The sequence below is a fragment of the Fusarium oxysporum genome, chromosome I, assembly GCF_013085055.1.
Source record: "Fusarium oxysporum Fo47 chromosome I, complete sequence".
Taxonomy (NCBI): domain Eukaryota; kingdom Fungi; phylum Ascomycota; class Sordariomycetes; order Hypocreales; family Nectriaceae; genus Fusarium; species Fusarium oxysporum.
Window position 1 is genome coordinate 742,506 of NC_072840.1, and position 24,150 is coordinate 766,655.

The window sequence follows — 24,150 nt, forward strand, 5'->3', positions numbered from 1 at the left end:
GGCAGTATAAGAAGCCTGCTATAATATCACGGGCCAGCAGAACTATTTTGAACCTGTGACATCGCGAGTTGGAAATGAGACATACCAATATGGCATTGAAGTCTTGATTGAGAAGCTGGTCAAAAAATTGCATAACATCGCCAAGGGGCCAAGACAGGTTATATCGAGAAATACGCAACGATCACCTCGAATAGAAATATACCGAAGTACTATAACCCGTTTCAATAGCTCAACGGAGATTTAACTCGTCCTGAGATTTAGTTCATGCGGATAATAAAACGTTACATGCAGATCCTGCTAACCTCCGGGCTATTACCAAGGTTCAGAGGTATATCTCACCTGTATCTGTATCACGATGAACCCATGCTACCCCAAACTAAGCTTCACCATCGCTTAATACATCATGTAACGGTCTCCTTCCTACTGTGTTTTGTGGTTAGACATGGGATCCTTCAACGGCCACCAGTTTAGTTACACTGGACTCGGAGGCTAACTTTAGCTTGGTTCAAGTATTATTCACGGTCTTGACTGTGCTAGATTGATATGAGTTATAGCATTGGCAAAAAGAGTGTACCTCGGTTATCCAAACCGTAGATTGGCCTTCAAGACTCCTCAAACAGTACGACCCTCGGAAATTCGGAACTCTCCAACTCTCCTTTTTTTCTGTGGTGACATGTCAGGGATTTATGATATCTGACAGAGCTCCCGTTGAAGATACGCTAAAACCTTGATCCCTGTAAATTGACTCCATCCACCGGATGTCGATCATCCGGGTCTCCGCGGGTTTACGAGTGCTCACCAAATCCACTCAGAGTGGATAATTTCCCAAACGAATTACGACGCAAACATGTTTAGCACAGGTCAGTGTTCGAGAAGGTCTTTTCGCATTAGCATTAATTGTGATAGTATAGTATAGGTATAGAAAAGAATAAGTCCTTGCGGGCCAAAGTTACTCCCATCTCTAATTCCAGCGCTAGATCCCTTTTCCCTGTTCCCAAACGACGTAGCCTATCATCGCATTGGTGCCCAAGCCAAGCCATGCCCTTATGGACTCCTTGACACACTCGTCTTGTACCCCCAGTCATTCCCCTCAGGTCCCCTCCTCCCACGATCACCCTCCGTAGTGACCTCAGACTGCACGCTGATCTCCTGCGCAACCACGATACCACCCCCAGCCCCGGCAGGTTTCCCAGCTTCAGGGAGGATGTGCTCATCGCTGGCCCAGGCCGTGGTCTGGGGAACCGTCGCTAGCGGGTGCGAACTGCCAGGCCCGCGGCGGCGGCTAGTGTTGAAACGGCTCCCGCCCATTTCGCTGCTGCGGAGCTGGTGGCTTTGTGATGCGGATTTGGTGCCGCGGCTGAAGAGCACGCTGAGACCGATCATGCTGGCGCCTTTGCGGATGAGGGGTTGGATTATGGGGAGGTTTGTGACGATTATTGCGACGAATGTTTCGCGACATGCCCATTGACTTCCTGCGACTGCGCCATTTGGACCGGCCTGGTATTTGTTAGTGAATGGTCTCTTGTAGATGTTGTTCAACTTACTGTGAGAATTGTTACGGCGCGAATTGTACCCGCCATCATGATGAAGAGGGCACCGCTGAAGAGCAGCATGAGCGTGAGTCTGCGTCGCAAACTAATGTTTACGCCCCAGAGAAGCTGCAAACGGTCAGATTTAAACATCGCAGCATAGAGTAGATGACTTACAGGTAGCGGAATGGAGAGAAGGTAGATATCCGTCAAGATGTTGGGAATAACAACAACCAACACATAAGCCGGCGACTTGGTCGGTTGGCAAAGAAGTCCAGGGTCTGGCGAGACTTGCCAAAAGTGATGAAAAGGTTGACAAGACAGTAAAATCGTAAGCGCGACAACAGCGTATGAAACACCAAGAATGATATACGCGATCGTCACTCGAGTCTTGAGATGCGTCAATCCAGATCTGCCAAGGTCAGCAAACATCCTCACTACCAACAGCCAAAAAAAAAAAAAAAAAAAACATACGTAAGACGCCCATAAAACGCAGTGACGCAAAACTTGAGGCACCAGAGAATACAAGCATAAAAGGACCAGCCTATCACCTGGATCTTGGATCCCCAAACCCGATTATAATGTTCTTGCCCATTCATATCGATGTCGGCGCGTTCTTGATCCGTCATGTAACTATTCGTCAAGCCCTGGAACTTGGCACCGACGAGATACGCAGCAACTGTTTCCGCAGTGAAGACAAGCTACAAGACACAGGGTCAGCAAACGGTCCTGTGCATATGCAGGTAATTGCGCCACTTACACCTGTGAAGGGCATCAGATAATCATCCAACTGCCATCCCCCAAACCCAATCTGTCGGATTCGCACGCCCATTCTCACTCCAATGGTGACGAGCCCCAACGAGAGGAGGATGAACTGTTCCTCGATACCCATGGTTACCGAATCTTTGGGACCAAGATCTGTGAACCGAAGAAAAAGCAAAACTGTGATAAAGAACAAAACAGAACAAAACACAACACAGACGCAGGTGACAGGCAAAGTCTATTAAAGTGAAATCCTCCTCGCCACTACCGGCGGGAGCAGTGCCGAAAAACCTGCATCAGACAAGCCTGCTATGACATTTAAGTTACATTCCCTTCTACCGCATGCTTCTAAAACTCCTGCTAAGACTGCTAAGACCATTAATTCAGGCATAGCTTGGTGAACCGTGCGGCTCCGCAGCCCCTGCAGATCGCACATATAACATGGCGTGCCAGGTTCGCTATACGGAGCAATCATCTTTATCCGGCATTGATCCGCAGGTACTAATCATGCATTGGCAAGGAGCTGGCGGAAGTGGCCCATTAACTGACAGCCGGAGACATTGTATGAACGGGGATCTACAACGGCGCGAGTAATTATTCTTCAGGTGGTTAATCTTTTCGACCTGACTTGTGCGTCTGTAGATCATGTTCAAGGCTGCTATTCCCGTGACTAGTCTGATGTGAGACCCTGTTCGAAAGTGGAACTATTTTGCAAGAGATGATAATTACCGTCAGACTTGGACTTGACAAATATCTCTGGCGACAGACTGTGGCTTGTGGCTTGCAGGGCGTAAATTGCATATTTGATATACTTCTCACCGTCAGCGGCGAGGTGAGAAAGCCTGTCAGAAGTCGAAGCCACGCCCCCAAACTAAACTCCCAACGTGCAGGGTCCAGAATCTTGGCATGTAACGACGTGTTGGTTCACCACAGTATTTATCTCGTTTGATACCGCTTTCGTTTCATTGTGTCATCGGGGACCTTGTACAGTATGAGACACCGTTGCACTAGAAGCCCTAGCCTAGTCTATGGAGCTAAACCGACGGGTGAGGAGAGGCGCTGTAGATCATATATATTCTCAGAAGACCCCTTTCCCCTCATTCTCTTTTATTGCTTCTTATTCCAAAATCACCTCATCTTAACAATTGACATCATTACCACTGAGTCAGAAACTATAAACTTGATTCTCTACTATACTTATCATCCAATTGGTCAATATGGCTTCATCATATGACTTTATCGTCGTAGGAGGTACGTCCAAGCAACCTGACTCAATCCTCCCCCTCCTTCACGTCTAGCCCAATGCCTGAGCACACTTGATCAACACCACTAAAACAAAAAACCGTCATTCTAACCAAACTTTCCTCCCGCAGGCGGCCCAGCCGGCAGCGCCCTAGCAGCCAACCTCTCCCGCACCCCCAAGAAACCCTCCGTTCTTCTCCTCGAAGCCGGCGGCACAAACCAAGACCGCAACCTGCGCGTCGACGGGCAGCGCTGGACCACTTTTCTAAACCAGGACATGAACTGGGGCTACAAAACGACCCCCCAAGAATTCGCCAACAACCGGGAGCTGGATTACTCTCGCGGTAAGGGACTCGGTGGTTCGAGCGCCATCAACTTTGGTGTTTATAGTATTGGTGCGAGAGATGATTATGAAGAGTGGGCGCGCATCGTAGACGATGATGCGTATCGCTGGGATAAGATCCATGACCGCTACAAGAGTCTAGAGACTTTTCATGGGGAGCTTCCGGAGGGTGTTGATAAGAAGTATGCTGCGCCTAAGGCGGAAGATCATGGTTCCGAGGGGAAGCTTCATGTTGGGTATGCTGGTGAGTGGGAGAAAGATCTCCCTCCTGTGTTGGATCTTTTTGAGAAGGCTGGTTTTCCGTTGAATCCTGATCATAATTCTGGAAATCCTTTGGGAATGTCGGTTTTGATCAACTCGAGCAGTAAGGGACGGAGATCAACTGCGAATGATCTCTTGGAACCCAAGCCTGAGAACCTTACTATTTTGACGGATTCGATTGTTCAGAAGGTTCTTTTGGAGGGAAACAAAGCTGTTGGTGTCGAAGTCAATGGCAAGAAATGTAAGTTTTCCCTTTTATCTCATCCTAAAGCTGCGGATGAAGATATCTCGAAGTTATGACTACACCTGAACTAACAATCAATCACAGTCCTCGCTTCCAAAGAAGTCATCCTCTCAGCCGGAGCTCTCAACACCCCCAAGATCCTAATGCACTCCGGCATCGGTCCCAAAACCCAACTCGACCAATTCAACATCCCCGTAATCAAGGACGTCCCCCGCGTAGGCCAAGGTCTGCGCGACCACATGTTCACACCCCTAGTCTACACCCGCAAACCAGGCGACACCGCGCGCGACACATTCTACGGCGACAAGAAAGCCATGGACGACGCCCTCGAGCAATGGCGTCGCGATGGTACGGGCCCCTGGACAAAGTTTGCCTGCGAGTTAGGCATTGGCTGGTTCAAGCTTGATAAGCTCGTCAAGTCAGAGGAGTTCAAGGCTCTGCCGGCAAAGGAGCAGGAGTTTCTTATGAAGGAGACTGTGCCGCATTACGAGATTCTTACGCACTTTCCTATTCACTGGTTCATCCCTGAATTTCCTGATTCTGCGCTTAACTATTCTTGCATTCTGGTGTTTTACTATAATGCACAGAGTCAAGGAGAAGTTACCCTTCAGTCATCTGACCCGAATGCTCCTCTCAAGTTCGATCCCAAGTTCTTGGCTTCGCCGTTTGATCGTCGTGCAGCTATTGAGTCACTCCGCGATGCTTTCAGGCTCGTGAAGCATGATGGCTACGCTAAAGATAACGTGGCTATGCTTGCAGGGCCACAGGGTGATTCGGATGAAGAGCTTTTGGAGCACTGGAAGAATACTATCTCTTCGAGTTGGCATATGACTGGTACTACCAAGATGGGTAAGAAGGGGGATCCTGATGCTGTTGTTGATAGTGACTTCAAGGTCATTGGCTTTGAGGGTCTTCGTATTGCGGATATGGGTGTTGTCCCTGTTCTGGCAAGTTGTCATATTCAGTCTGTTGCGTACGTGACGGGTATTACAGCTGCTGAGAAGCTTATTGCTGAGTATAACCTCGCATAGATATAGAAAGAGGATCGTTATAGCGCAGACATTCTTAGATTTTAGTTATCAATGAGTGATCAAATATACTAATGTGCAAACATATGGTATTATGTCCATGTACCTCGAACCCTCACACTCGGCCATCCATATCGCATGTCCTAACAAACAAAGGCTTCACCTCACAGCGCCTCCTATGAAGAGCCCTATCCCTATCCTCATCATCCCCATCCAGAAACTCTTCATCCTGCCACAACCGAACATTGATCTTACGACCTCGAAAGTCCCCCTTGGCATGGTCTTTCCACTTGAAATTGTTCGCCTGAAACCAGACCCTCTTTGTGTCTCTCGCCCAGTAATACCAAGTCTCAAGCCAGTTGAATCCGCCGTCACCTGCGTCAGGATCTTCAAACTCGAACAGATTGAGCTCGATCTTCAAGGACAATTCCGGCCAAGCCACCCTGAGCTTCTCGAGATGTTTCTCCCAAGGCTCTTGGTATGCAGTCCATTTCCCAAACCAGAATACAAATTTGACAGTTTTGAGGGCTGGGAGACTTGGTTTCAGAGCGAGAATATCGTTGATGAGCTTTTGGGGAAATGCCTTTCCACCTCGACTGTCAGATTCCCAAAAGTATTCATCCTCCATGGGATCTTCGTATAAGTCTCTCTCAGGATCTGAATCCGGATAATACGAAATAGTCGTCTGAGACATTTCAATGATGAGGGTGTTGGAGCGTTGCTTCATCATGTTCGAGCAGGCAACCCTAGGGACTATACTCCAGTCTCCAGCTGCATAAGTGCTAGGTTCTTGAAGTGGAACGACAATAGCGTGGTTTTGGTAGAGGCGAGGCTGAAGATCGTCTGATATGCTTTTATGTACGTAGAGCAAGGGGGAGATCTTGGGGGAATGAGCGGTTTGAGTCGTAAAGGCGTTGCTGAACTTGACATCTTCGAGGGCGTAGTCATAGACCATGTCCCGTACCTCTCGCGGTAAATCAAGAAACGAAGTCTGAGAGTCCATGGCTGCGAGGGAATTCAAAATATCTTGATTTTAGGACGAGAAATGGCATTCGAGTGAAGAAGCCTTCTTATATCAAGACAGGTATCCACCATCAAGGCTGGCATCCACCGCTAATGGGTTGGTTGCCTAGGAATGGAGAAATTTGAGATTAATTAACCCACTTTGCACCGAATGAAGTCAAAACGACAAGAGGCTAGGTTGATGAATAGCGGTACGGCCTAAATGAGGCATTGCCCGAAATCCACAGTTTAGAATATGAGGCTATTCAGAAGAAACCTGGACCAAAGCTTCACCCTATACAATTAGAGCTACTCCAACTATAGAGATAGAAAGGCATGTACTGACTCTATATAAACAAGTTTGAGCTACTGCTCAAGATCCCCGAGACATCTCTAAGTTTGGCTGCATCAAATAATTTCATGGCCTTGACTTCGATGCGTTGGTGATTACATATTCTTCCATTTCCTAGTTTTAACAGCCTCCTTGGAAACGAACAATGGCTCTTAACCAGCCATAGGCCTTTTTCTTATCTATAGAAAGATGTAGGACTGTGAGAAAAATATACAAAATATACCTTCAATACAGGCGATTTTAAACTACTACCCACCTATTAACTCCCGGATATACTGCTAACCTATCCACTATATCACTCCAGCTCTTCTCACCAATCCCATCCCCTGAAAAAACAACAAAAGTTTCACTTCTCACTTTCAGGCCACTTCCAAAAGATATTAGACCCTTCAACGTCAGCCAACGGATTCCCTTCACCGTCCTTGGCGGTTCCAAATTGCTCGTCAAACCCGCACTTCCTGTAGAAATCATCTTTGCCCAATGCGCTCACCACCGAAGCGCAAACTCCTTCAGCTTCAGCCTGATCAAGGCCCCATTGCACAAGCTGCCGACCAACATTCTTCCCTTGAAAATCTGGATGTACGGCTAATGCTTCGAGATACCAAGATTCAGCGCGCTTACCGCTCCATATCGAGTCGAAGTGAGGATATGCTCTTTCGATAATGTCTTCTTCTTTGGGGTCAACTGCACGACTTGGTCTGGCCCAGGCGTGAATCTTCATGGCGACTGAAGATAGTGGTTTCACTAAGTTGCCTGAAACTGTATTAACTACAGTCATAAATTGGAGAGAGAGAGGAACTCACGAGGATCAAAGAACCATAGATCAAACTTTTTGCCCCCTTCACCGAGTCGTGCCCACTGTGCAATTCCAGCAATGACCTCGTTGCCATTCTTATCCTTAGCCACAGCCACAAGCCATTTCCAACGATAATCCCAGAAATTGACCCGTGCACGTCGCAGCCAGTACAGATCTACATCATCAGGGTACTCATTCCGATGCGGGTGGATCAGATCGCCAAAAAGGTTATCCCCCCAAAAGGCCTTCGACATGACATTTGCGATCTCCGGAAGCTCCGTGTAATACGCATCGCGTAACACAATCTCGGACATTGCGAGTCAGTTGAGAAATGATCGTGTACGGAGTATGCTTGCAGTAATTCGTAATGCAAGAGCCAGGAGTCTTGTATTTCTTGGGAACTGATCTGAAACGGTCTAGAACTGCTGTTGGCTGGGTTTTCAACATGATCCGATTAGCCCGCTTCAATCCTTGTCCCCAGATCCTGTGAGTTTTTTCATATCCTGGACGCTGGAAGGGTTCCGCGAACCTGGCGTGACATGACATGGATGAAGCCCTTGTACTTGCATGTAAAGCTCCACTCCCACTGCATGTCTCAAGGCATCACTGACTCAAAACCCCGAGGACTTTTGTCTGAATTAAAACGGCATGTTCGTGAGATACCTCAGCGTTTTGTAAATACATCTTGATGGTCCTCATACGTGACATTCCACGCAACCTCCTTATTAATGATCAACTCTTGACTCCCAGCTCTTGAACTTGATCCCTCTTCCGACACATCCCGACTATTACTCCTGCTTGATCTATGGGCCGCGGTAGTTTGGTTCGACACCTGATCAGGTCTCCAATTCGCACTATGAGCTGTCGCTGTTGCCGAAGCCGCATTCGTAGAGCGATTATTCCGTAGTGATTGCAGTGCATAAGCCTTGCTTGAACCCGACATCGTAAAGTCAAATGCGACTGGGAAGCCCATGCCTATGGAGAAGGACTTGAGAAAATTCTTCAGGTTGGGCATCGTCGCGGAGATAAGAGACCAGGCGATCATGACTTGTTGACAGATGAGGGTGTTTGTAACGGCGAATTGAGGCTCAAGAGATGATGGGTATGTTTGGGAGTACGCGAGATGGACGGAGGAAATGGCGATGAGTGGGATTCGGAATGAGAATGCTGTGACGACTTGGCATTTTCGGGCAAAGGAGATGTTGACGGACCACGAGAGGTGAAGAACGAGGAGCCAGGTTAGGATTTCGGTCAAGATGTCGATTGCAGTGATGACGCCCCAGCGCGCACTCTACCAGGAGTAATTAGACATTTGCAAGTGTTTGTGATGGACGGAAGGGTCCCCATACCTGATCTGGGCATTGTTTGACGTTATTCACAGTCAACAATGTCCCGGCGCGACAGTTCACAAGCCATGCCAAACTTGAGCCGACGCCCCATAGTCCAGTGAACATCATTAGCATCACGCAGACCATCTTGTTCTTGCCGGGCTTGGAGCTGATGATGCGATGTATAAGGGCGAGGACGGAACACTTCGCGAGACTAAGAGCTAGAAGGCAAAGAATGACGGATGCAATCGTGCACTATCAGCACACCTGTCAGCACAAGAGAATAGGGTCAGAGGTTGAGAAACTCACTTTCGAAGAGATCCCCCATTGTTCTGGCGGTGTGATCGAATTGAACTTGCCCAACCCATTACTCAACCCAATAAACACAGCAAGAGCCTGAGCCAAATGCAAAACCTATAAAGTTAGCAATCCATCAAAACACCACCGATCACAAGTCGTTTCTCACCGTCGCAGCAGCAAACAAAACGTCATCGAACCCAAACATCTTGTACTTGATATAAGCCCTTGCCAGCGCAATAAGCGAGGTGTAGATCAGCGACAAGATCGTTACGATCCATAACTTGCCCGCATGATCGTTGAATGTAACGGGAGAAAACCGGTATAGATCATCGTCTAGTGAATCATTCGGATCCATGTTTCAAGATCTGCGAAACTTGGAGAGAATAAAGGGAAGAAATCATTACATCACATGGCAGGAGGCAGGTATATTTTGAAATGCAGAATTATTAAGGTTTGCTCAACCTTGCATGACATGAATCCTCTCCGGCGTCTCGGACTCTTGGTATTGGGATTTATGGCTCGAACCAACGGCACAGCAGTCTACCTCGCTAATTTCCGACATATGATCCTCGTAAAGAAGAAAAGATTTTCCGCTGAAGATATTTCTTACGTATTCATTGGTGACGGCTTCACATGGGGGGGCCTGGTTAACAGATTGGATCATGCAAGCCACAGCATGGGTGAACCAACAGAGAAAGCAATTCGTGAGATGTGCTCATTGGTTTAACCGAGGAGACGGAATATTACTCACGCATTGTTTGTGACTGCCACGAGGAGATCGGCAATTGACAGCTGTTGGTTTCAGTTAAGATGTGGCTGACTTGACATGCAGACTCGACTGTTGGTTCTTGACCCCGTCGTCAGACCTCATGAAGGAGTAAAACTTCATTTTGGCTGAAATCAATGCCTGCAACCGCCAAGACTGTTGGTCCTTCGTGCCGCACAGGCTCCACCATGTTCCTGACTCCAAAGGCTCCTCTTCTCGAACGACTCCATTGAATCCGAACTTCGCCTAAACACAGACTAAAAAGCAAAACTCGACTCACACTAAGAATTCAGGACCCTCGTAACTGCAATAGCTATGACAATGACATGACTTTGACAAAGATGTCGTTCGGATTGAGTCAGCTAACACAGCGGAAGATTTTCCGGACTTCGGCACGGGACGGGGGGGAGGATCACCAATTAGTCAGGGTCTAGCTAGGATGTAAGAGTCTGGCCAGGGTCTACAGGGGTTGGGCAAGCACCATGTACCGTGGAGAGGAACTGTTGGCGGGTGTACATCCTAAAGAGTGTTCCATGCCGCACTCCTGCATTTCTATTACCGAAGCATCTGCAGGTTTGTCTTCTTCTTTTTGTTCCTCGATTTATTTTAATTCCTTCTTTAAATCATCGTCCCTCTTCCACTAAGTTGAGTCTTTGCTTGGGAAAGAGTACGCCAAAATGTCTGCTGAAGGCGATAAACGATCAGTCGAAGTTCAAGATGCCGCGTATGGCATCAATGAATCCAGCGAGCATGTCGACGAGAGGAAGGGCAACGCGGCTGATCGCGCTGACATGTACCGCATGGGCAAAACCCAAGAGATGACGGTTCGTCGCAAACCTCGTCCTCATAACTGTGTCAAACTAACAAACGCGTCAGAGAAACTTTCGTTTTCTGTCCATCTTTGGCTTCTCCATGATCCTCATGGCGTCTTGGGAGTTCTCCCTCAGGTACGTTGCGCTGAGGATAAGATGGTGAATAAAGCTGACCTTTCTAGTGTCTCAACAATCGGTCTCGTCAACGGCGGCACAGCAGGTCTGATCTGGATGTTCTTCGTCTGCTGGATGGGCTTCCTCCTCGTCAACACCTCCATGGCCGAAATGGCTTCAATGTCCGTACCGCCACCGCTACTTCACCACCAATTACTGACAGAACTACAGGGCTCCTACGACAGGAGGTCAATACCACTGGGTCTCCGAATTCGCACCACCAAAATACCAGAAACTCATCAGCTACCTCATGGGCTGGATGTGTGTCCTCGGCTGGCAGACATCATGCGCTTCGTCAGCTTTCATCGCCGGAACGCAAATCCAAGGCCTCGTAGTGTTGAATTATCCCGATTACGTTCCTAAGCCATGGCATGGAACACTACTTACTATCGCAGTAGCTGCTTTCTCGGTTGTGTTCAACACACTCCTTGCTAGAAAGTTACCGTTGATTGAAGCAACAGTTCTTGTCATTCACATCTTTGCGTTCTTCGGCATATTGGTTACCCTTTGGGTTCTTTCACCGCGGGCTGATGCTACTGCTGTGTTTACTGAGTTCACCGACGGTGGTGGTTGGGGAAGTATCGGCGGTTCTACGCTCGTTGGTATTCTTGCGGGGGTGTTGCCGTTGCTTGGTGCTGATGCTGCTGTGCACATGTCTGAGGAACTCCGCGATGCGAGCCGCACTCTACCAAAGGCTATGATCTCAACGACTGTTTTCAACGGTGCGTTTGGCTGGATCATGGTTATCACATACTGTTTCTGCATCGGTAATCTCGAGGAGGTCATTGCTTCGCCAACAGGATATCCCTTTATGCAAGTATTCCTGAACTCAACTCAGTCAACGAGTAGTGCTACTGCTATGGCATCTTTCCTCGTTATCATGACTGGTTTCTCCAACCTCACCATGGTAGCTACATCGTCACGCCAACTCTTTGCTTTCGCACGAGATCACGCTGTTCCGTTCAGCCCTTGGTTTTCGAAGGTCCCCACAGGATGGGATGTTCCTATCAACGCTATCCTGACCACCTTTTTGATCTCGAGTCTCCTGTCTCTTATCAACATTGGTTCAGCAGTCGCCCTCAACTCAATCACTTCATTGGCGACAACATCCCTTCTCTCAAGTTACATCGTCTCAATCGGATGCATGATCTGGCGACGATCAACGAACAGTCCTCTCCTCAAGTCTAAGTTCAGTCTTGGAAGATGGGGTCTTGTTGTCAACATCGTCTCCGAAGCCTTCCTCATTATAATTTTCGTCCTGGCTTTCATGCCAGGAAACCCTAACCCGTCCCCATCAGAGATGAACTGGAGCATTCTCATTTATGGGGCTGTCGCGGTGTTCTCCGTGGGATACTACTTATTCCGAGGAACCCACCGTTATGAAGGCCCTGTGGCATATGTCAGAAAGCTGGAACAGTAGAGGCACCATAGCAAAGCAAGACTTGTGTTCTTATACTTTCCCCTGGTTTAAGTCAGGGGTTAAGCTAGTAACTGCAGATTAATTTAATAAAATAAAATATTCACTCTCTGCACAATATGTACTGACAGCGTAGTTATGCTGATAAGGACTAGGTTAGACCGTGAGACACGGGGAGAAAATCAATTTTCCATCTATCCTCCACCAACGCCTATAACCCTAACCTTTTATCATCCATGATATGATATCCTATTCCTACAAACTTACATAATAAGAATCGGCGTCTCACTACTAACGATCTCTGTCCACCTCCTCGTCCCCTGCATACTCCAAATCGTCCCCAACGCCTTAACCGCAACAGGAATACTTCCAAAATTCGTAACGCTATACAAATCTGCCAACCTCCCCGCAAAGAACTCCCTATGCTCCGGAAGGATGCTCTCCGCAGCGGCAATAAAGTACGTCCACACAAGGGCGTGCGCTCCTTTTGTGGAACAGTCGAGGTTGAGGACTTTAAGACGCAGTTGCTCGACGAGATGGATGGACTCGTCGTCGCTGAGGGAGGATTCCGCGCGGCGACGGTAGATGCTGCATGCGTCGAAGATGGCGGAGCGGATGGTTTCGATGTTGGTGAAGTGTTCAGATTGTGGGGGGAGTTCGGGGTAGGACATGAAGTCGAGGTAAGCTTCTGGGCCGGTGAGGACTTTGAGGCCTTTGGATTCGTTGGCTAGGGGGACGCCAAAGAGTTGGAACCTGAGATATCAGTCAGTGAACAGTCGGAATTTCATCAGTAAATGATCTTACATCTTGATCTGCTGAAGAAAAAAGTCCTTCAGACTCGGTGGTAGCATTGATATCCAGTCTGGATATTGCGTGAGGCAGTTGAGCATCTCCAAAAGGTATGTGTAGTTGTCGGCACCAGTGATTGTTTCACCAACCAAAAGCACCAAGATTGTCGCAAGGATATATGGGTTGAAGAGTTGTTCGGGGCTAAGTTGAAGTGAGTCCCGCCGTAGCTTCTGGACAATAGCTTGGTGACCTGCTTCAGCGATGCGTTGTAACTTGGGATCCCTTTGTCCTAGGTGAAACGCCGAGACGACTGATACAGCTTGTGCGAGATTCTCATCCTGATGGGCGAGCGGTAGAATGACGTCTCTGTATCCGTTGCTGAAGGAGAATGAATCTAGTACAACCATGTGTCCGGCGATGATCTCAGAAACTACGTGTGTTAGAATGGTGACTCTAAAGAGGAGGCTGGAACTTACAATGACTGAACAACCTCCTTGTTTGGGCATTCGAAGCTTCATTCAGTGCTGGATGTATCGTAACACCGTATCGATACGGCACAACAACACCACCAAATTCAGAAGCCGAGTCATCCGACGACGGTGACGTAGCATCATCAGAAGACGCCGAGTCGGGAGGATTCGACGAGGTCGGACTATCAGAAGGAGCCCGTCCCTTGGTCTTCCTCGCCCTCTCCTTTCTCGCCCTCTGCGCAGAGTCAACCCATCTGAGACTCTTCCCAGGCTGAGGTTCCGCCGGCGTCGATGACGAGATAAACGTCAAAGTCAAAGGCTTCCCAGCACCAGGTGTGGAGTCAACAGCCATGTGGCTACTGTACCTACACCTCAAGCCCTGCCCAGAGCAAGCGATGCCTTTTTTCTGACACTTGAGACATTCCGGCTCTGTCTTGTCACACCTAAGACGTCTCTTGCAGCACTCGTAACAGCCTAAAACTCAGCTGTCAGCCCTATCATTCGCAATGGGTGGAGTTCAACACGCACCGTTATTCCTCTTAGCAAGCGACATCTGAAAGCCAAGAAAACCTAGTTGAAAAACAGGGGCCCTCTTTCTCGGTGTCTTACTGTTTTGGGGAGACCGGAATCTCTTATACTCAGCACGTTTTAGTTTTCTGGGGAGAAGGTTGATGGGTTTACGAGAGCCCGGTATGTGAGATACGCGCTTGCGTGATGGGAATTACGCATGGGCATCCGGATAGACCTTCATGCTCGACGCTATTGATTGGTGAATTGTCAGAGCTTCTAGATCAGGGTCTGGACAGAACTAGCGGCAATTCCGGGCCACACCGAAGAGTGACGGACTTTGAGATTTGAATAGGAGTAGGTACGGGGTGGTGACAAATGTCACCGATAAAAGCCATGGCGTAGTGATTACAATTACCGTGCTAATATTGTATTTTATTATCTCTTCTCGGACATGTTGTCGTCAGCTTGATTCAATGATCGTCAACTAATCAAAGACCTTGACGTCTCTCAAGCGCATGTATCACAAGGGAGGCTCACAGAAAACAAGCTTCGATAAACGCCACAGCGCCCTCCAAAGAACAAGACTAGAACCCAAATCGAAGGGCCCCTTTCTCACATGAGAAAGAAAATAAGCAAAGGGCGAATATCTCACTGTGAGGCGCGTTATGGCTCATAACTTACCAGAAAATGGGAACCAGCTCGCAGCCACCATACTTCAGCCGCACCGTCAGACTAACTCGCCATGGCATTCTCGAACCTTGAGGTCCAATTGAAGGGATCGCCTTTGCCGAATATATCTTGACGGGAAGGGATCGCGATCCCGGAAGCTTTCCCGCGAGTGACATGCCGCGGATATCTTCCTTCCCAAGCGAAAGGCGGGCTTGGGAGCTAAAACTGTCTGGGGAAAGGTATGGGGAGGGATGAGAAATTTAGCAAAATTAGGAATGCCATAATTACCGTCGGTTAAATTATTCGGCATGAACAAACTTATAGTCTTGTTTGTCAAAGCGAAATGTCTCGGCACAATTATAAACTCTATTTCCCATAGTCTTCAAAGCGGCCGGTTCCGACGATCCCAATCGAGACAGACTTGCCACCTCGAAGCTATCGTGAACCCCGCGGGGTATTTTGTGCTAGTATTTATGCCAAGACCATGATTTACATAACTCCTCTTCATAGATAAGTAGCCCAGCACCCATTCGCAGATCGTTGTCTTAGTTATCTCCCTTATCCGCTTATCGGCCTTCGGTTCGGTTGATTAGTTACCGAGAAGGGCAGGCTATCATGAGAATTTTTACACTAGATCCATAATTTATCATGTTATTCCCGGTTTTTATTCTGGAGCGGTATCGGGACTATCACGTTAGATTTTCTGACCGTAACATGACTGCAACAAGCTACTTAAGATTGCGATACCGCAGTTCCTCATCTTGAATTCGTTGTTCGAAATTTATTTGTTTTTAATGACTGAAAAATGACTGAAAAAACACTCCAAACTGATGAGCCCAATGGCGAGACCATGTTGTAAGTTCACAATCCCTTTGCCAAGTGAAAAATGTTAACGAGTAAAGCAAACCAATCAATACTTTACGTCGTGAACCGACGAGGTCAGAGATGCAAGATCTCGAAATTATCGCCTCAGCTGGTGCATCTTTCCGACCCGGCGACATCCCGCCTCCCCCCGACGGCGGCATCGAAGCATGGACACAGGTAGCAATGGGCTGGATCGTCATCTTCGCAACATGGGGCTACGTCAACTCGTTTGGAAGTTTCCAAGCCCACTACACCTCCACACTCCCCCAATCACCTTTCCAAATCTCCTGGATTGGGTCGATCCAAGTATGGTTTACATTCTTTGGGAGTGCATTCTCTGGAAGGTTGCTAGATGCTGGGTTTTGGATTCCCACGTTCCTTGTTGGTGCGGGGCTGCAGCTCATCGGGATTTTCATGATGAGCTTGTCGACTTCTTATTGGCATCTTATGATCACACAGGGTGTTGTCACTGGTATTGGCGGGGGTATTATCTTTGCGCCGTCGTTGGCGTTGGTGGCGACATATTTTGAGAAAAGGAGAGGTATTGCTATTGGGCTGGTGACTACCGGGAATTCTCTCGGTGGTACTGTTTATCCTCTTGTTGTTCGAGCGCTTCTTCCCAGCATCGGTATGCCGTGGACTGCGAGGGTGCTGGGATTCATTAATCTGGCTGGATTTATCCTCGTGGCCATTTTCATGAGGCCAAGACTTCCGCCGCGACAGACTGGACCTATTATCGATTGGAGTGCGTTCAGGGATACTCTTTATGTGTCTTATGTGGGCGGGCTGTTCTTCTTTGTGTGGTCTGTGTATTACACTTTCTACTACGTGAGTATCTATAACATTCCCTCTTGATAACTCCCACTGACGTCACAAAAGCTGGCATCCTTTGGCCAACAAGAAGTCGGAATGTCATTCGCTGATTCATCCCTCATCACCACCATAATCAACGCCGTCGGCCTTCCAACCCGAGTCCTAATCCCCGTTCTCGCCGACAGAATCGGCCCATTGAACACCATCGCACCAGCAGCTCTTTGCGTCGCCATAGTTGCATATACATGGGTTGCAGTTCACGACGTTGCCGGTGTTTACATCTTCTCCATCTTCTACGGCATTGCATCTGGCGCTTTCCAAAGTCTCATGCCCACTGGAGTCGCCAGTATCACGACGAGGCTAGATACAATCGGTACGAGAATGGGCATGTGTTTCAGTCTCGTCTCTTTTGCGGGTTTGTCTGGACCGCCTATTGGGGGGTTATTGCAGGATCGAAGTCTCACTGGGGCTCATATCTGGGCTGCGCTTTCGAGTACACTCTGCGCGGTGCTATTGGTGCTCGCGAGAGTTTTGAAGGTTGGTTGGAAGGTAAAGACTAGATGTTAGACAAAACCATATAGATGCTCTCAATAATCTAGATAGAATAATGCTTAATTGAAGTCATAGAACTTCCATCCCGCTTTGAAGTCCTTCGTAAGCTCGTCGTTCAGAATCAACGCCTTAACCATCTCAATCGGCAACCCACCAGTCTTCAAAATAGCATCATGATACTCCTTCTGCGTCATCTTCCCACCATCAACAGCCATCTCTCTCAACTTCCAAAGCTGAAGCGCACCAAGCATATACCCAGCTTGATAAAGCGGCGAGTATGTCCCCTCGACAGATCGTCTGACCTCGCCCTCAGCCGTACTCCTCTCGTGATTGATCCTCTCAACGAGCAGATCAACAGCCTCTTGAGCCGTCATCTCACCTAAGTGAAACTTCAACGAGAAAATAATCCTCAAACAGCGATGCATGCGCCACCAAAGTGCACCGATCCTATTTTCAGGAGACTTATGGAAGTCATCTCGAGAGTAGAATAGGAACTCCCAGTACAATGCCCAACCTTCCACAAAGAAGGGGGTATCGAAAATTTCTTTCCTATGAGAGTTATACCGATCGGCCATGTAGAGCTGCAGTCTGTGGCCAGGGAACATTTCATGGAAAGCCGTCGCATGAGCGAAGTGCTTGTTGTTTCCTCGCATGACCATGAGTTTAAGATCATGCTCCATTGATGAAACCGGATAGGAAACTTGAATAACCGGACCGCCTAGGAAGAAGGGCGAAACTTTCTGTTGTTCTGCACTGATCATCGTCATGCGCCACGTTGAGATTGCCAAAGGGGGAATGGTGACGAGATCGCGCTCTGTGACGAAGAGACTTCCTTCAACGACCAAGTTGCGAACAAATTCTGTTTGCTTGCCGGGATCAACGTAGTCGTTTTTGACGTGTTCAAGGGCTTTCTTCCATTCCTTGCCGTAGCCGAGAGCTTCGGATTGTTTGATCATTTCCTTTTCGCACCATGCGAATTCTTGGTTGCCAATCTTGATGAGCTCCTCAGGCGTGTAGGGAATCATCTCGGCTTCGAGTTCGACTTCCAGTCCTTTGCGCCCGATTGGCTCCCCAACAATGGCGTCTTCTCCGTCCTTTTGATTCATCCCGGCCAGTTTTGTCTGAACGACGTCAAGATAGCTTGTAAGAGAGGTATTCGCCGCCTGCCAAGGCGTTGTAACCCAGAAGTCAAACAGGGGATCATATGTTGAGTAAAATGTGAACCATTCGCCCAAAAGATCAAGAAGGTTGGCGACGGCTTTACTCGCGAGATATCCCGTTGTTTCCGTGACATTGAAACCATCATCTTGCACCTTTGTCTGTACTTTGGCGATAGATTTGGTGATGTTATTCAGCAAACCAGCTGTTTCTTTTGCCTTCATAGGATCGACATCCTGGCGCGCCTCAAGTATCCCAATAAGATCATCCGCAAACGGTAGCAGGGGATCATATTTCTCTTTCGAGGCTTTCTGAAGATCCAGATTGTTGAGTTGACGTGTATGGTACGTGTTGAGCATAATATAGTCCACTTTGCCTTCCTGATCGAGATGCTCAAAGTCAATTTCGCTAAGAAGATCCTGTTCGCTCTTGTGATATGTCGTCAGGGCCTGATACCGGCGCGGGGCCATGCCAATGTTGTAGAACTCATCGAGTTCACCGAGGTCCGCCTGTGTTCGGATGACATGGTCTGTCATGGACAAGTTGAAAGAGTCTCCTGCGATAGCGAATGAGCCCCATTGGCCACCAAAGTGACTCCCTGCTAATGCCATCTTTGTAAGTAGCATCAGTATATAGTAGATGCTATAGGTGCTGGAAAGGCAGAGGGCTAGTGCAAGCAACCACAGAATGACCATCTTAAAGAGGGGTCTTTGAGTTGACCTTTATACTCTAAAATATCAATATAGTACTACTCAAAGTTCGGCTATGTAACCCGTCAATATCGGACGTGTGATCCGCGATGTCGATCAGTGCGACCTTTCGAAGACTTGTAAGATAAAGCAGGGTTCCCCGCCCGCGAGACTCTGGGCACTTTTGATACTTCCAGTCATACAAGGATCACGATATACTCTATTTGGTAGGTAGATAGCTGTATTCTACGTCATATTCGAAAGACAATTCTCTTTAGTGTTTGATTAGGAGTCGGCTCCATGCAGAGAAACGTTGCATGGTATGGCTGTGGATATCTAGGTAGGATTTATGGTTGTTTTAGGGTTTTGCTATCGGGCTGTTCGGGAGGGAGATACGAGATGATTGGTTGGCTTGGTTGAGAATACGATGGGAGATCACTGCCGATAGTTTGACTTGGCCGTAAAATGAGGCATTGAGAATTAAATTACAAGAACCCTTATTAACGCCAGCGATATCTAGCATCTCAGACTCCGAGTCCCAGATAGGTCTGAACTTCCTAGGTCCAGATTTGATTCGGCTTAACAGCATCCTCTTCATAACAGTGCAGCCTCACTTGTGCTCATGCTTAGCCTTCTTCTTCGGCCTCATCTCGCCTTCATAGATCTTGAAGAAATTTTCCGGTTCAGTGGGGTGCTCTCCGGTCACATCGTGGAAAGCTGTGGTTGAGATGTAGTTGGTTTTGCCCTCCTTCACAAGGCTGTAGTACTCGAGGAGATATTGCTGTTCGGATGGATCGATCTCAGACTGGGACTTGAGAACTCTCTTCGCTTCGGCACTGGATGTTGTCAGCCTATAAAAATTGGAATATGGTGAAGGAAGCGTACTGGGAAATGTTCTCGAACTGAAGTTCGGCGCCGAGAGCCTTGCTGGCTGCTTCTGCGAGCTCTTTGCCAGCACAGAGCATGGGGCCTAACGGATGTTAGCGATCTGATTTGAGCTGAACAAATCCAGATATCTACCAGTTACGACCATCATTTGTCCACGGTGACGGTCATCAAAACCATGCTTGCCCTTGCCAGTCAGAACATGAGCAGCGACTTGAGCAACGTCCTGCAAGGTTTTCAGTAACATCCCAGGCAGAGAGGTCAGAATTAACTTACACCAAGTGCAACAGGCGCAAACTTGTGGAATTCTCCAATTGGAAGCGGCAGAACACCCTCCGACTTGGCCTGCTGCCCATACAGCAAAAGGTTCTCAGCATAGAACCCAGCCCTAAACAGTCAGTCATCTTTCTTTGACCCTCTCAACAGACTCACCGAATAATACAAGGGGAAGTTCCAGTAGAAACATTCGGATCCCCCTTCGCCTCCATAACCAACGTCTCCAAATCAATAAACTCCCTCAGTCTCGGCTGCTTCCCCCTCTCAGCATAATCACACCCCGCCGAACTAATAAGCAGCACATTCGGAACATCCGCCTTCTTCGCAGCATGAACGAGCTCCTCACTAATCTCAAGCTTATGCTCGTGAGCAGGAGGAACGAGACAGATGGTGTCGCACCCAGTGTCTTGTAGAGTTTTGGCCATTTCACGAAGACGGCCGGGCTTATGGGCGACGATCTTGGCGCCGAGGTCTTGAAGTTCTTTTGCTTTTGGGGAGTCGGGGTGAAGAGTTAGACCAATGACGGAGTCGACTTTGCGAGAAAAGTCACGGTGTTTGAGGATTAGTTCGGCGATGAGAAAGCCGGTGTTGCCGTCAACGGCGGTGATGCAGATGTTTCGTGACATTACGAAGGTCTCGTAGGTGATCCAAGGGTTGCGTTAGAATATTCGGCCTTGGCGAATTGATGCGAAGGTGCAGAAATTAGTGGAGAGTATTTATATGGTGCTTTGTAACTCATACTTACGTTTGGTCGTCACATCTGTTGGCTCCCCTCAGGTAACACAACTTTCGTCATTCATCGCAATTGATTACCGTTATGATGCTCTACGTACGTTTAGCAGAATACCAAAGATGTCAGTGCGGGGAAAATCCTCCGGTAACGCCATTTACGTACCTCCGTAGTCATTTTTGGGATTGAGATATTGCTGAGAAGCGAGGGATCATGACTGACGACAATATTGCGAAATTGCGAGGTAAGGCGCGCGAAGCAAACATCAGCTCCCTCTTAGTCCCGGATCAGCCCATATCAGCCTAGCTCAGCCAAAGGCGTAAGGAGGGCCGCTCTTGTTCCATTTCTAGGCTACTGTATAAACGCCTAAGTCTGGCCACTTACCTTGAACCCTATAAATATCATTCTTAAACTATTTAAACAGACTAAACTATTAATTATATTACATAACGGGGAAACTCTTCAAGTCCACTTTTAATGTTTCATCCAGGGTCCTCAAATGTTGACTATATCAGAATTTCCCATCTTAGTAATGCCACGTCTCAAGTGGAGTTGTTAGATAGGAACTCCTGCGTTTTAACTTTGTTACAGGCCAGGCGCTGTTTCAGCCAAGAGAAGAGCCATCATCACCCTATTCAGGGGATGTCTTTTTGTCGAACATATAAATACATAGAAAAGGATGCCATAAGTTCACTTTCGCTATTCTCTCTTCTCTATCAAAAAGCATCGGCTTACCCTCTTCATAAGTCCTTATATCTCTTCTCTCCAGGCCTGGTACCCTTTCTTCTTCTCCAGCAACACAAAATGCAGTTCGCTTTAGTCTCAGTTCTTTTCGCCGTTGGCGTCTTTGCGAAGAATGGGTATGCCTGGAACTTTGCACCAGTTATATTGAGTTCAGCTTTGCTAACACGCCATTGTAGTTGTGGATTTCCCGACGGCCCAGACTGCGTCTCACTGGGCAAGGGAAGCGACGGCCTGGAGGTATTCCGTGATAATGACGGCTGCTGCCTCCTCCCTGCCCGTTGCGGTAATGAAGCCGGCGTTAACTGTCGTCGCGAGAACGAGGGCCCCGATGGTCTACCGATCAACACAAAGAGGGTTGCGCACCGTCGCAGGGCTCAGAAGGACTACCGGGCATAGGTCGAGCGATGGCGAGGAACAGAGAGATGGGTAAACTGTGTGCAGTAAAACTGCTTTAATAGGGTCAGGTTCACTTGGTAGTAGCTCAGGTAGCGAAAGTGACACTGAATTGTTGCATCGCAGCCAGCACCATTTTATAATATACAAGAGACTTCTTTGAGCGGAAGTGTCCACCTATCACTACGCTAAAACATAAAATGTACTAGACATGCATTAGAAGAATCTCAGTGGACATTACCTGAGAAAAAAAGAAGAAAACCAAGTTGTCTGCGACGCAAACCTTTGAGTCATTCGCGCCGTCGGCACCATTTCGTGCTGTCCGTGGCACCTTCAGAAATCTCATACTCAAATTACGTAGTGCGAGCGGTAAGCTTAAACTAAGCGCTAGCATGGAGCAAAATTCCTATTAAGGAGAAGCTTATTGTATCCCGGCCTCATAGTGGCAGTGATATTGGTGAGGATCTTGAGACAGATGTTGGAGAATAGAGTATGCGCAAGGACCTTTTCCAACCTGCTTTGTACAGAGGTCACACGACCAAGCAGGCCATTGCTTTCTTGGTCTACGATGGCGTCTAGACTCCTCTTTATCCCGGATTCGTGTGCGGCCTTGATTTCTTTTAGTTTGGCTAGAGCATTGATCAGAAATGGATGAGACGCTGGAAGCTCTTGCTGTTGGTCAGTCGTTTCACTACCTGTCCAATACGCGATGCGAAGGCTGACCTGATCAGTGAATGCATCTGATCGACACCGCTTATCAAAATCGACATGTCTCTTTATAATTTTATTCACAGCCTTTCTTAGTGAAGACCCTTTGCTTCCCATTACCTTCGAGATTAGGGAGAGGCTCTTCTGCCATGTCTGCAGACAGTGAAATGACCGCATTTTGATTATGGCAAGATGGAATATGCAAGATAGCACATGAAACACGGATTTTACTCAAGCCGGCAGATGAAGCTCGGCAACGGCTTAGAATGTCACGGTTTTGCCAAAAGTCATAGAAACATCACATCACCTGGCGAGCGAGGCAGTGTAGCTGGAAAATCAATTCATGTTTCTAGCTCCTGCCGATAGAGCCCTTCCATCGATCCAAAGTCATGTCTCATAATAGTAATACAACTAGGAAGCCAGTCCACCCTTGCGACCAGCCTCCTTGGCCTTCTCACTACCAGGCTCAAAAGAGCCAGATGAGGCCTTGCCGCCCTCAGAAGCGATCTCTCGCTGAATGATCTGTTAGAATGTGATATGTGCTTAGGTAAGTGGTTGACTAACCTGCTTGTCGGCGTCCATGCTGGCAAATCCGCCAGAGTGGCTGGACATTCCGCCCTTGGAGGCAATCTCTTGAACCTCCTTCTTGGGCCTATGTTTGTTAGACATGATCACTCAAGGTTTGTAGAATCGGATGAGGCTAGACATACCGGTTGGCAAAGTTGCCGGGGTTGGTGTTGTCGGTGCCAGTCATCTTGATAGTTGTGTAAATAATTATCTGAAATGTCTTTTTTGCTTAAGTCTGTTCTTCAATCATTGACTGGAATTCTTCATCCTTAAATATTCGTCTTTGACCTAAGGTCCTATGTTAAGTGGTTCATTGACGACGCGTTATGATACGTCTACATGACGTCTACGACTCCACGCGCCCTGACCAACGTCTCAACGCAATTAACAAATGTCTTATCCTCTATTATTTCAAGATAACGTTTCTGAAAAAGCAAAACCGACAAAATTTATGGCTGAGTGACGAGCTCATTATTCCTATGACGTCCAAGATGTTGCTTTGTTTCCTAGTAACAGTATAAGACAACATGTCATTGGTGTAAACTTGAAGTGATCTGCAGGTTTGCAGAGTTGCACATCAATTGAACAAAACGCCGATCTTTTGTGAATTACTTCATGGTGAGGTTTGAGACGGTCGCGTCGTCATTGAGCTGAGATGTCAGGTAATTACCCCTGCGTAAGCACGCCTTGGCGAATCAATGATGATTGTTATTCATGCGATTAATGCAAACTACCTAGGGGGGGCAATAAAACTTAGGACCTTAATCCTAAATAATAAAAAGATTTAAGTAAGATAGCCTAAGTTTAGGAGCTTCTTAAGGAGTTTATTTTAATAACCTCGTCCAGAGTATGAAGTTTTGTTTCTCCCTAGGGTCTACCAGCAAAGTTATCAGAGATTATATCAGATTCAACGAAGTAGCTGTTTTCCATATAATTCTGGCGCAATGGTGGCTTACTGCCGTTTATCGTGTCGCCCA

General features: G+C 47.7%; 12 protein-coding genes across 12 annotated transcripts; 4 read left to right on the forward strand and 8 right to left on the reverse strand.

The window, feature by feature from the left end:
• Positions 1-869: 869 nt before the first annotated feature.
• Positions 870-2,500, reverse strand: FOBCDRAFT_308 (uncharacterized protein). Its single transcript, XM_031180558.3, has 5 exons — positions 2,290-2,500; positions 2,004-2,230; positions 1,707-1,941; positions 1,545-1,658; positions 870-1,497 (listed from the first exon to the last, which is right to left on the reverse strand). Exons 1-5 carry the CDS (start codon positions 2,419-2,421, stop codon positions 1,045-1,047), a joined length of 1,161 nt encoding a protein of 386 aa, XP_031041326.1. The 5' UTR covers positions 2,422-2,500; the 3' UTR covers positions 870-1,044.
• A 912-nt stretch (positions 2,501-3,412) lies between these two features.
• FOBCDRAFT_283008 (uncharacterized protein) lies at positions 3,413-5,412 on the forward strand (the record flags this gene model as incomplete). The annotated part of the gene is made up of 3 exons (XM_031180560.3): positions 3,413-3,542; positions 3,665-4,378; positions 4,466-5,412. Exons 1-3 carry the CDS (start codon positions 3,509-3,511, stop codon positions 5,410-5,412), a joined length of 1,695 nt encoding a protein of 564 aa, XP_031041328.2. The 5' UTR covers positions 3,413-3,508.
• A 112-nt stretch (positions 5,413-5,524) lies between these two features.
• FOBCDRAFT_283011 (uncharacterized protein) lies at positions 5,525-6,422 on the reverse strand (the record flags this gene model as incomplete). Its single annotated transcript, XM_031180562.3, has 1 exon — positions 5,525-6,422. Exon 1 carries the CDS (start codon positions 6,410-6,412, stop codon positions 5,525-5,527), a length of 888 nt encoding a protein of 295 aa, XP_031041330.2. The 5' UTR covers positions 6,413-6,422.
• A 687-nt stretch (positions 6,423-7,109) lies between these two features.
• Positions 7,110-7,873, reverse strand: FOBCDRAFT_194278 (acyl-CoA N-acyltransferase; the record flags this gene model as incomplete). Its single annotated transcript, XM_059608790.1, has 2 exons — positions 7,110-7,522; positions 7,567-7,873. The coding sequence occupies 2 exons, from the start codon at positions 7,871-7,873 to the stop codon at positions 7,110-7,112; spliced, it is 720 nt and encodes a 239-aa protein (XP_059466531.1).
• Positions 7,874-7,882: 9 nt separating this feature from the next.
• On the reverse strand, positions 7,883-9,666 carry FOBCDRAFT_330 (uncharacterized protein). The gene is made up of 4 exons (XM_031180564.3): positions 9,354-9,666; positions 9,197-9,301; positions 8,909-9,142; positions 7,883-8,850 (listed from the first exon to the last, which is right to left on the reverse strand). Exons 1-4 carry the CDS (start codon positions 9,540-9,542, stop codon positions 8,224-8,226), a joined length of 1,155 nt encoding a protein of 384 aa, XP_031041332.3. The 5' UTR covers positions 9,543-9,666; the 3' UTR covers positions 7,883-8,223.
• An 830-nt stretch (positions 9,667-10,496) lies between these two features.
• On the forward strand, positions 10,497-12,476 carry FOBCDRAFT_348 (amino acid/polyamine transporter I). Its single transcript, XM_031180565.3, has 4 exons — positions 10,497-10,777; positions 10,830-10,900; positions 10,948-11,061; positions 11,111-12,476. Exons 1-4 carry the CDS (start codon positions 10,631-10,633, stop codon positions 12,357-12,359), a joined length of 1,581 nt encoding a protein of 526 aa, XP_031041333.2. The 5' UTR covers positions 10,497-10,630; the 3' UTR covers positions 12,360-12,476.
• Positions 12,477-12,619: 143 nt separating this feature from the next.
• FOBCDRAFT_266554 (uncharacterized protein) lies at positions 12,620-13,967 on the reverse strand (the record flags this gene model as incomplete). Its single annotated transcript, XM_054702648.2, has 3 exons — positions 12,620-13,109; positions 13,161-13,575; positions 13,622-13,967. The coding sequence occupies 3 exons, from the start codon at positions 13,965-13,967 to the stop codon at positions 12,620-12,622; spliced, it is 1,251 nt and encodes a 416-aa protein (XP_054558623.2).
• A 1,482-nt stretch (positions 13,968-15,449) lies between these two features.
• Positions 15,450-17,111, forward strand: FOBCDRAFT_210062 (major facilitator superfamily domain-containing protein). The gene is made up of 3 exons (XM_031180568.3): positions 15,450-15,649; positions 15,697-16,486; positions 16,538-17,111. Exons 1-3 carry the CDS (start codon positions 15,600-15,602, stop codon positions 17,036-17,038), a joined length of 1,341 nt encoding a protein of 446 aa, XP_031041336.2. The 5' UTR covers positions 15,450-15,599; the 3' UTR covers positions 17,039-17,111.
• FOBCDRAFT_124948 (uncharacterized protein) lies at positions 17,067-18,792 on the reverse strand (the record flags this gene model as incomplete). The annotated part of the gene is made up of 2 exons (XM_059607785.1): positions 17,067-17,111; positions 17,158-18,792. 2 exons carry the CDS (start codon positions 18,790-18,792, stop codon positions 17,067-17,069), a joined length of 1,680 nt encoding a protein of 559 aa, XP_059463753.1.
• Positions 18,793-19,324: 532 nt separating this feature from the next.
• Positions 19,325-20,976, reverse strand: FOBCDRAFT_313406 (uncharacterized protein). The gene is made up of 6 exons (XM_031180571.3): positions 20,927-20,976; positions 20,188-20,856; positions 20,032-20,143; positions 19,891-19,981; positions 19,756-19,840; positions 19,325-19,706 (listed from the first exon to the last, which is right to left on the reverse strand). The coding sequence occupies exons 2-6, from the start codon at positions 20,655-20,657 to the stop codon at positions 19,481-19,483; spliced, it is 984 nt and encodes a 327-aa protein (XP_031041339.2). The 5' UTR covers positions 20,658-20,856; positions 20,927-20,976; the 3' UTR covers positions 19,325-19,480.
• A 589-nt stretch (positions 20,977-21,565) lies between these two features.
• FOBCDRAFT_266558 (uncharacterized protein) lies at positions 21,566-21,901 on the forward strand (the record flags this gene model as incomplete). The annotated part of the gene is made up of 2 exons (XM_031180574.2): positions 21,566-21,621; positions 21,682-21,901. 2 exons carry the CDS (start codon positions 21,566-21,568, stop codon positions 21,899-21,901), a joined length of 276 nt encoding a protein of 91 aa, XP_031041342.2.
• A 1,028-nt stretch (positions 21,902-22,929) lies between these two features.
• Positions 22,930-23,360, reverse strand: FOBCDRAFT_313408 (uncharacterized protein; the record flags this gene model as incomplete). The annotated part of the gene is made up of 3 exons (XM_031180575.3): positions 22,930-23,119; positions 23,171-23,258; positions 23,317-23,360. 3 exons carry the CDS (start codon positions 23,358-23,360, stop codon positions 23,018-23,020), a joined length of 234 nt encoding a protein of 77 aa, XP_031041343.2. The 3' UTR covers positions 22,930-23,017.
• Positions 23,361-24,150: the final 790 nt, after the last annotated feature.

Bases quoted from the DNA above. Each gene is read 5' to 3' on its own strand.
- FOBCDRAFT_348 (XM_031180565.3), top strand. From the start codon at position 10,631: ATGTCTGCTGAAGGCGATAAACGATCAGTCGAAGTTCAAGATGCCGCG. The intron at 10,778-10,829 runs GTTCGTCGCAAA...CAAACGCGTCAG, and splicing joins GCAAAACCCAAGAGATGACG to AGAAACTTTCGTTTTCTGTC. The intron at 11,062-11,110 runs GTCCGTACCGCC...ACAGAACTACAG, and splicing joins ATGGCCGAAATGGCTTCAAT to GGCTCCTACGACAGGAGGTC.
- FOBCDRAFT_308 (XM_031180558.3), bottom strand. From the start codon at position 2,421: ATGGGTATCGAGGAACAGTTCATCCTCCTCTCGTTGGGGCTCGTCACC. The intron at 2,231-2,289 runs GTAAGTGGCGCA...TGTGTCTTGTAG, and splicing joins ATCTGATGCCCTTCACAGGT to CTTGTCTTCACTGCGGAAAC. The intron at 1,942-2,003 runs GTATGTTTTTTT...TGACCTTGGCAG, and splicing joins GCGTTTTATGGGCGTCTTAC to ATCTGGATTGACGCATCTCA.
- FOBCDRAFT_330 (XM_031180564.3), bottom strand. From the start codon at position 9,542: ATGGATCCGAATGATTCACTAGACGATGATCTATACCGGTTTTCTCCC. The intron at 9,143-9,196 runs GTGAGTTTCTCA...GTGTGCTGATAG, and splicing joins AATGGGGGATCTCTTCGAAA to TGCACGATTGCATCCGTCAT. The intron at 8,851-8,908 runs GTATGGGGACCC...TACTCCTGGTAG, and splicing joins TCAAACAATGCCCAGATCAG to AGTGCGCGCTGGGGCGTCAT.
- FOBCDRAFT_313406 (XM_031180571.3), bottom strand. From the start codon at position 20,657: ATGTCACGAAACATCTGCATCACCGCCGTTGACGGCAACACCGGCTTT. The intron at 19,982-20,031 runs GTAAGTTAATTC...AAAACCTTGCAG, and splicing joins TTGCGCCTGTTGCACTTGGT to GACGTTGCTCAAGTCGCTGC. The intron at 19,707-19,755 runs GTACGCTTCCTT...GACAACATCCAG, and splicing joins CAGTTCGAGAACATTTCCCA to TGCCGAAGCGAAGAGAGTTC.
- FOBCDRAFT_210062 (XM_031180568.3), top strand. From the start codon at position 15,600: ATGACTGAAAAAACACTCCAAACTGATGAGCCCAATGGCGAGACCATG. The intron at 15,650-15,696 runs GTAAGTTCACAA...TAACGAGTAAAG, and splicing joins CCCAATGGCGAGACCATGTT to CAAACCAATCAATACTTTAC. The intron at 16,487-16,537 runs GTGAGTATCTAT...ACGTCACAAAAG, and splicing joins TGTATTACACTTTCTACTAC to CTGGCATCCTTTGGCCAACA.